This window comes from Zosterops lateralis, assembly GCF_965231275.1.
Source record: "Zosterops lateralis genome assembly, chromosome: 1".
NCBI lineage: Eukaryota > Metazoa > Chordata > Aves > Passeriformes > Zosteropidae > Zosterops > Zosterops lateralis.
The window spans coordinates 46,171,773-46,185,570 of NC_139762.1; the positions used below are offsets into that span (position 1 = coordinate 46,171,773).

At 38.8% G+C, this 13,798-nt stretch overlaps 1 protein-coding gene across 3 annotated transcripts in view; it reads right to left on the minus strand.

The window, feature by feature from the left end:
* TRAK1 (trafficking kinesin protein 1) overlaps nt 1-13,798 on the minus strand; it is a 125,264-nt gene that overhangs the window by 33,176 nt on the left and 78,290 nt on the right. For all 3 annotated transcript variants that reach the window (XM_083859906.1, XM_083859904.1, XM_083859905.1), the window contains exons 4-5: nt 6,531-6,611; nt 3,212-3,324 (exon numbers count right to left, since the gene is read on the minus strand). In XM_083859906.1, the coding sequence (XP_083716032.1) occupies nt 3,212-3,324; nt 6,531-6,585 (168 nt within the window). In that variant the 5' untranslated portion in view covers nt 6,586-6,611. The remainder of the gene's footprint in view (nt 1-3,211; nt 3,325-6,530; nt 6,612-13,798) is intronic.

The window sequence follows — 13,798 nt, forward strand, 5'->3', positions numbered from 1 at the left end:
GCTGTGCAACCACTGCTTGGCAATAGCCAAAACACTGTTATCAACACTGATTTAGTCCCAAACCCAAAACACAGCACCAGGTAGGCTGGTGAAGGATATTATCAGCATCCCAGTCAGACTCAGTACACGTTTTCACACTGCAAGACACTGGACTTGTTTTATGAACAGAAATAGCCTGTTCTTCATTTTCACAAGCCGTTGCAACATGCACCCTCCGGAGCAAACACTGGCCGTGTTACTGTTGCAAAACTTGGTGTTGTTACCAAGCAATAGAGACTGAGCCCTTGCTGCGCATGGGACAAGGCCCACGACACCCCACAAACCAAGTATGGTGATAACTCATCTCTCCAGGCTTTTAATTGCCTCTGCTGGCCTGACAGCTTTACTCAGCTTCAGAACTAACTCTTGAAATAGCTGTACCTATCTTAAAATTATTTAAGTAGAAGATAAAAGTATCCTCAAACAGAAAACAACAGTTTAAAGACTTGGGACCAAATTCACAGGATCAATCTTTACTGAATCATGAACAACTATTTCAAGAGCAGAGCTGATTTGTTTTCCTGACAGCAACTAAGTGCTTAATAGGTCAGAATTACTCAAAAGTTACACCGTTACACTGTACATAAACAGCACACATACAAGTAACAAGTCAAAGAGCATTTCTGTCTTTCCAACATTACTTTCTACTCTTAATAGACCAAAAGCAGTTCTCTTTTCTAAGCCACCATTCCAGATTATATTTCAGCTTTTTCCTTTCCTCTCACTTTACACAGAACAAAATCAAACCTGGACTTTGAAACCTGCTATCATCAAAACACAAACTCTGACAGGTGACCTGGAACTTGAATAACAGGTCTAGAGGGCTGTATTACCCAGAAGTTAACACAGGTTTGAGGTGGTGTCATTTGAGGACTGACACTGCATTGGAGTGCTGCCATTTTAGCTTCAGAAACATAAGACAAAATATGTAGAGAAAAAAGATAAGAAACTGGGAAATTTAGAAAGATTAGGAGAAGCTAAAACCTAGTGAGTTACTCCATTCCAAATACAATTCACATTGTGCAGATTTAAGGTTTACATTTCTTTGATATTGAGCTCTAATGTCAAAGGAGATCATATCAAAATTTAGGCAGCACCATCACAGAGAAAAGGAACACGGAGCTGCAGCATTCTTCCAGCAGATAGACACAGTACCTGGGAACTACTCTCTGCTGCTGAAAAGGCAGACATCAACCTCTGTAAGTAAAACACTTTACAATTAAGAACATTTCTTCAGTATAATGTTTGTGCTTCTAGAATACAATAGTGAAACAATAAGCTGAGACTGAAGTGTCTCTTGCACACACTAAAGTGCTTGCTTCAGTCCACTCAACCTTGTGTTCTCTAGTACAGCAAAAATCTCAGTTACATCAGTTTTTACTGAACATGATCATAGCCCCTTCTTAAACTATTAGCGCCTAACAATGCAAACTCAAAAGACAAACACAAGAATCTGATGCACTTTGCACAGGTCTTTGTAACTTTGACATGTACCTATCAACATGGCATGTTACCAGGACACAGGAAACACTCAGTCTGCTTAATGTGATGGACAGAAGGTTTTGTCACAACGAAGGTTAAAGAGACATAAAGCTAAATTATTTATGCCATGAGGCATATACCAATAAAACCTTAATTTTACACCACACACTAGAAAGAATTTGTGCCTGTATTACAGAAAATACATATCTCCCAGACAAACCATTTTTAGTCAATTTTTACAGAATTTTGTAAGTATCAAATAAATCCTTTTATCTCTTGCCCCTAAAGACAGTTGTCTTAGTTACTGTTCTGTTCAAAAAATATTCAAAATTCAGTTTTAATAGAAAACCTGCAACCTATGAAAGGCAGATTTTCAACACACAAAAGACTTTAAACTCTGATGAGCTCTGCCTCAAAAGCACCAGTTTCTGAAGGAGTCAAAATAGCAGTGTGAAAGAGGGGTGTTGACAGAACATATGGCCCAACATACCAAGCCACCTGGCAAGAGGCTTATTTCTGGCAGCACTTTCCCTAATGCTGCTCCTCAGTCTCACTAAATAAAAACAGATGTGGACAGAGGCAGTTTGTCCCTGTCCTCCACCTTCCTCAATCAAATTTTCCACTCTGGGTGGATGACATGAATGCACAGTCCTGCCCAGTCACCTTGCACATACCTAGTACATGTCATATTGACCAACACAGAAATTAGTCTGCCTCAGGATAGGATTTGGGCAGCAAGCAACAGCACTCCTTTGGGAGAGAACAGAATTAGCTTCCCATGCCAAAAAGGGCAGGCCACACCAAAGCATATTATCATTGTGTGTGCTCCACCATTTATCGCACATCAACCATCACTCCATCTGCACTTTAGCCTTTATGTGTGATGTTTATAATGCAACATCTCACACCCCTGAGCAGCGTTAATTATGAACCATTTTTAAAATTTTTATTCCACTGTGGTTCATCGTTCTCTTGCTCTCTGTCTTGCTCAAAACCACATATGGGTGAGATTCACAAAGCAAGGTCACTGCCTCAAAATAGGAGAAACAACATTGGCTCCTAGCTCATTTATTAAGCTGGAGAATAGTAACAGTTGTACTTACAGAAAAAGAGCTCTATTAAAGCACAGGTGCTACTTGAAATGATATAAGCTTTCTGGTATGTTTTATTGATCACATCAATGTGTGTGGTCCCAGCCCAGAATGCCAACCATACCCTGTGCTGCATCAAAAGAAGTGTAGCCAACAGGTTGAGGGAGGTGATTCTCCTCCTCAACTGTTCTCTAGTGAGCACTCAGCTCTGGAGTCCTCAGGACAAGACAGACATGGACCTGCTCAAGCAGGTCCAGAGGAGGGCCACAAAAATATTCCTCCTGTAAGGGAAGGCTGAGAGCGCTGGGGTTGTTCAGCAGGGAGAAGTAACACCCTGGGGAGACCTTATTTTGCAGCATTTAAGTACTTAAAGGAGGTTTGTAAGGAAGATGAGGATAGACTTTTCAGTAGGGTCTGTTATGATAGGATAAATGGTAATGATTTTAAAGTAAAGGAAAGCAGATTTAGACCAGTTAAGGGAGGCATTTTTAGCAGTGAAGGGCAACCTGCTCCCACAGGAGCCAAACAAATGGACAAGGTGAAACTAGAAGAAAATTCCCTCCATTGTTGCATACAGCATTCAGGCATAAAAATCTTACCTCTTCTCTGATGTGTTCTACTTGCTCCTCCAGGAAATCATTTCTTTCTGTCAGTGATTTATTTTTCTTTAACAGTGACTGGCCAATCCGAGCAGCTAATTCTAAATCCCGTTCTTTCTGTGAAGCATTAAGAATAGAAAGCCAATTTCAATTTATATTTTTTTAATCATCAAAGGATCAGAGGGAGGGTAAAATTGCCTTGAAAGGAAAGGAACAAGCACTTCAACAATAAAAAGACTTTTTTCCTTCTGTGAGGGTTTGTTTGGGGGTTTTTATGGATTTTCCTTTTCTAATCTTGCATACCTTACAACAGCATTATTCAGAAAAGACTGACCCTCTCTCAAAGCATTCTTCAGTTTCCACTTGCTCCACTTACAAATAAAAGGCTATAAGCTATGCAGGAGTAGAAGCCAGTTCCACCACAATGACTGTTCAGCTCTTATTTTTGTGTATGCCAACCATTAGTGCTTTTGTTTGAAAACAAATCCCAACTCTTTCCTTTTTGCAGATACCCCAAATTACATTGAGTGGTTACTCTCATGTCATGCTTGGCCTTTTCCTCCCCCTCCTCTATGTGCACAGTTCTGGAAATCACCTGTCTTGACAGCTCACCACAGGTACCAATAAAAACTGGAAGCTTATCCTGTTGATGACATGTACATATGGATGTCTCAGCCTTGCAGAAGCTGGTACATGGGACTGTAATCTGGCTGGGAGAGGATGATAAACTGCAAAAAATTTAGCACTGTTCATTAAACACTTCTACTTATCATTTTCTTATTTAACTACTAGATTTTTTTAAATAGTGGTAAAATGGTGGTGTGGTTAACTCCCTAATGTACTTAGTTCAACGCCATTTGAGGAAGAATTTTCTCCCTGTCACTGAAAATACTGTTTGGAGCTTACTAACTGTCCCTGACTACCTCCCAGATTTTATGACTAAATGCTACCTTATGTCATGAATACATTAATGACAAAACCTACAAAACCTACAGCTACTGTTCACACGGATTTGAAGTCAATGAATTTGAATGAAGAGGCTTTCATAATGGGAAAAAAAAAGTTATATAATAACCAGTAAATAAAAAGAGAGGTTACTGATCCATGCTGTATCTGCAAATAGCCTTTTCCAAATGGTTTCTGAAGGTCAGACTCATATTTGCATTGAAAGCTACTGGCATTATCTAGCCATAAAATCTTTATGTAATCTTATGTACAATCTTTCAGAACAATAGGTGCCACAAAGCTACCCAAAATACGTTTGGATATATTTTAAGCCAACTTATTGTTCTCTAATTTGGCTCACTCCATAAATACTGAGTGGAAAAATATATTGCTATGGTTCTGACTCTACTGAGGAGGAGCTGTCTAGCAGCAATGTTTTTTAACTTTCAATTTGAGGAATGTAAGTGCATGTCCAGGCTCTTAAAATAACCCCTCCAGTCTTCCTACACAATTTTTAGCAATTCACCTCTAAATCTCAGTTTAGGGATAGACCTCTTACTCACACAATGATAAGGAACTAATTTACTACAGCAATGCATTAAAAAAATACTACTGAGAAGCAAGGCACATTTACACTATTATTAGAAAAAGATGAGAAAGCAGATTCATGAAGAAATCTGCTCCAATCTTTACCACAAATCCAGGCAGGCCTGGTGCCACTCCCTTTCCTTATAGGCAAAGTGCTATAGTGCTATAGGCACTGATTTCTGAAATATCTGCACACATGTTGTTTCAAGATCTTCTCTCCTATCTTCCCAAATGCTGCACCTTTCACTCTATTAACATAATGCAAGCACCTGAAGGGTGTAGCTTTTGTTTTTACTCTCACTTGTTTTTACTCTCACTAGAAGGAGTTAAAATCTGCAAATGGAGACTATCTCTTATGACAACCATCATATGGAGAACAGAGAAAGGTGCTGTAAGCATGCCTATCCCTATGAGCAGAGTAATTTCATCCAGAATTATGGTCATACAAAACAAAAAGGCTCACTGAAACTATTTGTTTTAATAAAGTTTGACATGTTATACACTCCCTTATTTTTCCCTTCCAAATATCCAGATAGGAAAGTACTCAAGAAGCTTTAAAACACTGGCTCAGCAAGTCCTTCAAGCATTGCTCCCACAAGTGTGATCCCAAACCTATAGACATTTGGCTACAGGGACCCTAGGGAGGAAACAGTTTGGCAGAATGCTGCCATCATTACTAGAAGGAGTCACAGATCAAATGCAGTAAATCTCAGCCAAACGAGGCAAAGGGAACAGGGCACAAACAAGTTAACAGACTTACTATCAGGTGATGAATTATTCCAGAAGTCTTTTGGGTAACACACCAGTTTTAACAAGTAATTTGTACAGAGGTATTTGAATAGGTTTGGCTCAAAGCACAAAATTTACGACTGCACTGCATTGAGGGGTATCCAGAACAGGTGAGAGACATAGGCATTCATTCCCATGCTTGTTTCCTTGCAGAATTAGAGGAATAACAGATCCAGCTGGCTGGAAAGACCCCATTTTCAACATTGCTACTGCAATAAGCAAACAATTGACTATAAAGGACTAAATTGCAGTCAGCCATAAACTAATACAATTGTAACAATTTTCACCTAAAGAATTACTCATAAGCATTCTTTGGAAAATAATTGCTCAAGTTTAATGCAGAAAACCATCTAATTTTAGTCAACTTATCATGATATTTATTGAACATAAGCATAGTACCATGACAGCTGGTTTTTGACATTTCTTGAGTGCTAGGGATTACAAGAATACAAATTTTCATAATAATGGTATTAAAAACCCCACAAACAACAACCAAATCAATCAAACATAAGAAAAAGAAGGAAAGAAGACAAACAGTACTAGATACTTTCTAATTTTGTGTCTATGTACTTCTCTGGACAGAAAATATCTGAGAAAATTTTTATGAAAATGAGTCTGTGCGCTTTTTTTATTATTGTCTGAAAAGAATATATCCATCAATAATGATACTATTAGTTTTAAATGCACTGTAAAAATATGTGTCATTTTAAGATGATTTCTCCTCCTCTTCCATTAGGGTAAACATTTGGCCAAGAACAAGTTACATGGCCTCAACTGAAAAATAACCAGAAGTAATGAATCCATTTGACTGAGATAAACAAATTATCTTTATTTAGAAAGAATATTTACCTTACCAATGAGATAAAGTGTACATACACTTAGAGCCTTTATTTATCCACAATGGAGGACAATCTACCAACAATGTTTAGTAGTGGTGCCATGTAATTTCAGTACTACTTTGTCACACTGTGTGCGGGTCCTTAAACAGATGTAATACTTGCCTCTTCAAGAAGACGTGTTACAGCATCTATGTCATTGTATGTTTTAGTCATCTGGCCCACTCTTTCAGCACATAAAACTGCAAAGAAATAAAGCAAAACATTAATCAGATAGGCAGTACTATTGGGGGAGGATCACTGCATCTTCTAAGCTGGAAGACACACAAAAGGTTCACTGAAGTTCAACTGCTATACTTTGCAAAAAATATCTTTCTAAGTTTAGATGTGTTTAAGTTTTCATCTAAAAAACTGTTTTTGCCGACCTTTGGATGAGCACATCAAGAGCTAAAAACCCAAAACAAACAAAACAACAAACAAGTAAAACTCTACCCCTGCCCCCCCCCCCCCATCTGCCCTCAAAAAAATCCAAGATTCATGTGATACTGGTAATGCAAATGCTCCTCTTGTAATTAGTTGCTTTTGTCAGTGGCAGAACAAGCTTAAAGTGTTAAAACTTCCTTCTCTGAAGAACAGTATCTTGAGTTTATTAAAAAAATAATAAGGAAGTCAAAACACATTCTTGGATATGTAATTAGGATTCCATCATGTCACCTACTGTATGACATGCAGTTGCATTACTCCATGAATAAGTAACTCCAATACTGTTGGGGCACTGTTCATCAGAAAGAGACTAAGTCATATCAAGCTGATAAGAACTGGGTTTTACAGTACAAGATAGCAAAGTATGCATGTAAAACAAGAAATGTTTTTTGTAATACCCAGCCACACCACAGTGACCACAGTATCACCCATAATGAATGTTTACTTAGACTGGTTGAGATTGTTTATCACTAAGGTGGAACCAGGAGTTTCTGAAGAAACTGAAGAGGACTGAAGAAAGTATGCAGAAGTTCAGTCTACCACCATAGGGGATCCTTTAAGAAGCTACACTGACTTATCTAGAAGACAAGCTTTCAAACAATTCACCAACAGTCACAGGAAACAACAGCACTTTCTGCTCTACCTTTCTATTCTTTTTTGTTTTTCAACTATGCTTTTTCCTTGAAACCTGTAATTCTGGAAAAAAGGACTGCTAATCAGTAGATGGCATAGACAATCAGTTATCAGGCTGCTGTAGCCTGAACTGTTCTTCAGGGGATTTACCCTTGGCAATGTCACTTAAGGCTCCATCTGGCAGATAAGCTAATGTTCTAGTGCACACTAAGACAGGGGAAGAGACAGATCAGACCTAATAGGATTTATATAGTGAGGAGAAAAAAAAGGAGAACTGTACAGTAATATTAGCACGAGACAGTTTGTCACACTAAGGAAGCAAGACTACCTAATACATAAATATACAATCTGCGTATATATAAATATACAGCTGATCATCACTAAGGCACATTGGTAATACATCAAATGCAATGATACTTTGATATCTGTTGAAATGTTAGAAAATATTTTTCCCTATCTAAACATTATTTATCTTAATTATTTAAATCATGGCAGGAAATTCAATTTCTTCATTTATTTTCACACTTCCCTAATTCTACTTTTGCAGATCACCTCTTAAAAACATTTATAATATTTATTGACATGAGTAGTGCCAGTGAACTCCAAAGAATACTGTACGAAAGTATTCAAAATATAATTGCATTTATCCAAATAAGTCTGAAAAGTAACAGTAAAAAGTTGATGCTTCAAAGTAATAACCTGACAAACACAACATACCAATAGAAAGAATAACTCTACCACTGCAGAAGTAAAAATACAGTACATCTGTAAACTACAAGCTATATTTCCCAAAAGCAGACTAATAAGGGCTCCACAGAAAAAAAATGCAGTAACTTGCAGAGAGCATTGGCTATGATTTAAAAAGGGCTTTAACAGAAGTTTTCCATAAAAACTTCACATAAAGACAGATGGTATAATGTTCAAAAACTATTCATACACACACACAAAACCTGGCATCACCATAAACTCAGTTTTGTTTTAAATATAGTAAGTTCATAAGTCATGCCATAAAATATCTATCAGAAACCCTGACGCCAGCAGGTTTCCAATACAACTGCACACTAAATAGTTCCCTTGGTTACAACATTCCATCACTACTGTAAAATAATATTTGACATTGTCATTAGCAAGCTCATTTCAACTCTGTACCTAGCACTAACAATCACCAATGAGCAGGACCGTGGCAACCTCATACCATCCTAATTCAGGTAAATGTATAACCTTCCTAACAGCCAGGCTGATAAAAGGATGGTGTTACCACAGACAGAATAAAGTCATTCACTGAGAGAGTGATAAAGGCTGATTTATGTGGATACTCCCTTGGTTATTCCTTCAGAATCTGCCATTTAAACTTTAACCTGGTAAAGCAATACCACAACATTATAACAACAGTTATCAGCAGCAGCAAAGTAGAATCTGGTTACCAAAAGCCTTTATATCTAGAAATTTCCATCAAAGTTCTGTTGGTGATTGTCAAAACAGAGATCTTCATACACTGCTCTGTCAGTGTAAAAGGGTTTCAAAACAGAAGTGTCCTTTTATTCATCCTCTTCATCCAAGTGGAAATAATTTTCAATAGACTGCATATAATAAAATCTGTCAACTACTGTCCATACATACTGTCCATACTACTTCATACAATACTGTGGAAACACAGAGCTACTAACTAAAAGGAAGGATTTCCTTTTGGAAGGAGGACAAACTTGCATAGAGGTGTTGCTTTCAATTACTCAGAAATCAATGCTTGCAGGGAAGAGATGGTGAAACATAAGAGGAGAGTGGAATTCAGAAGCATCATTGAAAAAAAATCCTAAGAAATGTCTAAATACCTACTTATTCAGCCTCCACAGACTATGAGATAACATTTGGCCAATTCCTAGTACAGCAGTTTTTATTTCTTTAGTAGATTTTTTCAGATCAAAATATCTATCAGTGAAGAAGACAGACTATTTTGAAAAAAAACATTAAGAGGTGTGATCAGTGCAGTATGCAGCGGAAAAATCCCCCCCAACATGCCACATATGTAATGGATCCTGCATAGTAGGTTTCTAGCCTGCTGGAGTTTCTGATGAGAGCCTGGTAATGCTGCTGTAAAGATAAAACAAGAGCAAATGAAGGACAGTGCCTTGTAATGCAAAATCTATAGTGCCAAATTACTGACCTCTTTTTGCTCACTCACACATCAGTAGTTTTTTGCTTGAGGGTGATAGTGAGCACTGTGTCTAAGTGCACGGATGCAAACAGCCAAATCAAATATACTTTGCACTTCTCAGCTTATGGAGAAGGCTGACAGACAATACAGAAAGAGTAATTTTTAAAAACTCACCTATTCTGGTACATGCTTTGAAGCTGATGTCCCAGATCCCAAACAGGAAACAACAGAGAAAGCTTCCATCACATTATTCTCATGATAGCACTAAATACACGGTAGTGGGGACACATTTGCAGCTTAAAGTATTTGGGGATTTTTTTTAAAGCCAAACACACAAATGGACAAACACTACACAGATCAAACATTTCCTCTGCCTTAAAGGACCTTGCAACATCTTTATACCATCCTAAAGCCTGCAAATTTACTGGTAACCACATTCCTGTGCTTCCCAAAAGTACAGCTCAAAAGGCTGCACCCTGCATTTATTTCTTGTCATCTAGTTAATGGAGCACTGATTGCCAAGCTGAAGAAGCACCAGGACATGGAGGAACACACTCAATTTTCTGGATTGCTCCTTGAAAGTCACCTATTCAACAAGTATGCTACTTAAGAGTATAAGATGTTTGCAGGAACTGGAGACCGCCACAGAAGGGAAGAGGAACAAGAATACCACTAACTGGCAGCTTCTGCAATGAGCCACCACCTGCCAAACAAAGGATTCAAATAGAAGGAAGGAAAAAATACATCACCAGTGCCAGCAGTCACAGGTATCCTCAGCTCCTGTTCCCTGCATCCCTCAACATATACTCCCTCTTCATTTTTGAGACCTATCAACCAAGGATAAACTAATGAAATAAAAGAGAGCTGCAAGTGCTGAAGAGGAAAGCCCAGCTACCACTGCTCCTCTTCACATCTATTTCTAACTACTGGGAAGCATAAGAGGGCTAACATGCCACTGTAAAATTTCACTTTTGAGGCAGATAATATTGATCTGTATAATTACAGTCTAACAGGGAAGGCTCTAGTGTATGAAGATTTCCCTACTACCAAAATTTGAATTCATCAGAAACTCCATCGGGGGAAATGAATACTGCTCATGGAGCACATCTCTTGCCATGTAAGCACCCATGCTTCTTATTGGCAAGGTGGCGGGAGGAGACAGTGCTTTTTTTCATAACAGTTCCCTACCCAAAGCCTTTTACTATGGCAAGGCCTGCTATATTCTCGCTCAGTCACGACAAGCCCTGCCTCACAATCAGCCTCTGTCTTGCTGCCCTCTGCTCACAGCTCTGTCCAAACACCAAAGATACAATGGCAAGGGCATGGCATCCTGAAGGTTGCACATGGAGCCGCACAGAACACACATGTCAGATTTGCCATGTTCCAAGTTGCAGCCATGCTCCCTGTTGCCACTTGGCAAACTCTAGTCATCAAAGATCCTGGCAGACTCACTCCTCAGCTCTCGATGGATTCATTCCTCAAAGGCTATTTTTACACTCCAAGTATAAAGCACCCACTAAAAATTACAGCTTCAGTTCCAGAGCCACTGATAGTTATGCTCTGGCACAGGTTACTGCAAGCACTACATCAACTTGAGCCAAGCACATGTGGAATTCTGAAATTGTGCCATATTAGGTATATCACCTTTCAAATAAATTCAGGGAAACTGTACCTCAAATGTGCTGTCAGCTGTTACTGGTTTTCCACAGCTAAAGATAAACATGGTAGCTTCTCCTCCAGTGCAGAGGTGTTTTTGGCAGCCCTGGCTAAACTGGGGCAGAGGCTTCAGGTCTGCTGTGGCCTGCCACTTTTGAGACAGCCCTAAGAGAATATGCTCATTTAAAGGGCTTAAAAAGAATGCACTTCTGAGTCACAACTTGCTAGAAATCCAAATCCTAACAAAATGGCCCAGCAGTTGCCCCAGCCCCCCCCAGCACTCCCAAAGCAGGGAGCAGGCAGTCAGGGAGGTTGTAGCCTGAGCCTGGTTAGAGGGATTAGGAGTGGTCACAGAGTGCCAACTGCTTCACAACTGTCAGGTCACACTGCAGGAGTCTGGAAGAACACAATGTGAGAGCTACATAGTCAGGAAGTTCAACAGACAATCCAATAGATTTGGTTTTTGTCTTCTTCAAATGCTACAGCATGGCTTACTGTAATTTCAATGGCACAGTTTGCAAAATAATCTTTCAATATTAATCTGCTGGTACTGATTCTTCTGGAAGAAGGATTTTTTTTTTTCTTGCTGTTTAAGGCTATATGGTTCAAGGAGTGTTTGTTTACTGCCATTTCTCTCATAGGTATTCAAATACCTTAGCAAATCCAATATTAAAGCCTCACATACAAACCTTTGTCATTACTTAAACTCAGGTTTGCAAAAAAAAACCCCAAAAAACAACAAACCACTGCTTTTACTTATTTTCTAAAGCCTCTGCATGAAACCTTAGGCAGAGAATAATTTCAAAGTACCTCCTCTAAGTAGGACATGAACTGCATGAAATTTTCTAGTGATGAACGAAAAATCAGGTTAAAAAAAATTTTTAAAAAAGCGTCAGACACTTGTTCCTTCTATTAGCATAAACAGATCAAACGTGGTAACTTGGAAAATACAGACACAAAATGAAACTAAGAAAATAAGAAAAAGTCTCTGGAGAGAACACCTTAACTCTCTTAACTGTCTTAATACATACATCATTTACAGATACAGCTCAGGATAGCTCTTCTCTCCAAAGTTAAAACTTTTTTTGCAGGATTTTTTACTGCTCGCCACAGAGTTACTGTCTTGACATTCTCTTCCATTCATTTCTTGTTGAGAAATGCCTAGACTGCAGTCAATGTAACTAATACATGGGGGAAAGATTTAAACCAGGATCTGTACATCTTTGAAAATCCTAAATGAAGTTACAAGCCTGTAAGCCACACATTGTCTGCTGTCTCCTTTCTTAAATATGTGATCTTTTCCTATTCCAACTCCTTGGAAGGGAATGGTTGTGCCAAAGCTTTCAAGAGTGACTCCTCTCCATTTTTTTTTTCTCTAGCATTCACAGACTCCAGAGCACCAAATGGCCTCCATCATATCATATTTTATATTTTCTGAAAGTCAGACCCCTGGAGTACCTGATTTAAGATTTTAATAGTGATCCCCCGACTTATTTTTTTCTTTTTAATTCAGCTTGGGACAGAATCTTTGCCTGCATTTACTCCGTACTTTTAAACTACATTAGTAGATGGAAATGGCTGCCACCATAGGCATGTAGCATACGCATGTGTAGCTAAGAGTCTTTTCCTCTCCCAGCTACAAAAGCAAGAATCAAAACATAGATCCCTTTCAGAAACAGCTGACCCAACAAATCACTAATCAAAGGAAGCTTGTTGTCCTTTCACAGCTCAAGTTCCTTTATGAAGAAAATCTGAGTAGACACTATCAACAGATATCCCTGAGCTAAGTTTCACTGCAGTCAGCCCCGAGGCCAGCTTAGCAAATGAGAAGTAAACATATTGCTGTCAGGCAAGTTTACAATCCCAAAGCAATGCAGTGACTCTAGAACTGTTCTGCCCAGACCCTTATGAAGGTGCCTTCCACTCTCATCAAGAGAGCTGACTGTAATGCTGCCAGGCACAACATCAGTTCTGTGACAGGTTCCAGAAACAGGACTGAGGGGAGTTACAGCATCTAAATGTCAAGACAGAGAAAAACCGCACTACATCACAATGACTATGGAAATAATAGTCAAGAAGTGAGCACACATCCTGCACATGGAATAGGCCAAACAGTTAAGGAGTCTTAATTATACAACAATTATCCTCTTCTTTTCAATAACTATAAATGGTTGAAGTGAAGCATATCCTTTGATTTCCCATTTCTGGTGCCAGATTTACAGCCAGATATAGCTAAAATGTTTCTTTTGTTCAGGATGAAAAGGCTACATGCTGGTGTTTCCATCTGCTTTACTTACAGAATGGATTGACTCACCCCTTCTCCGAGAGAAATACTACCCTTTGCAAGCACTCCCACGTGCAAAGATACACAGAAATACCATATATAGGTTTTGTGTATCTGTATCTCTGCTACATTGAGTGTGTAGGTGACATGATCACATACGTGGAGGAAAAAAGGCATCTTTAGATGACATTCCAAACACACACTGAGCTTTTGAGAGGAAG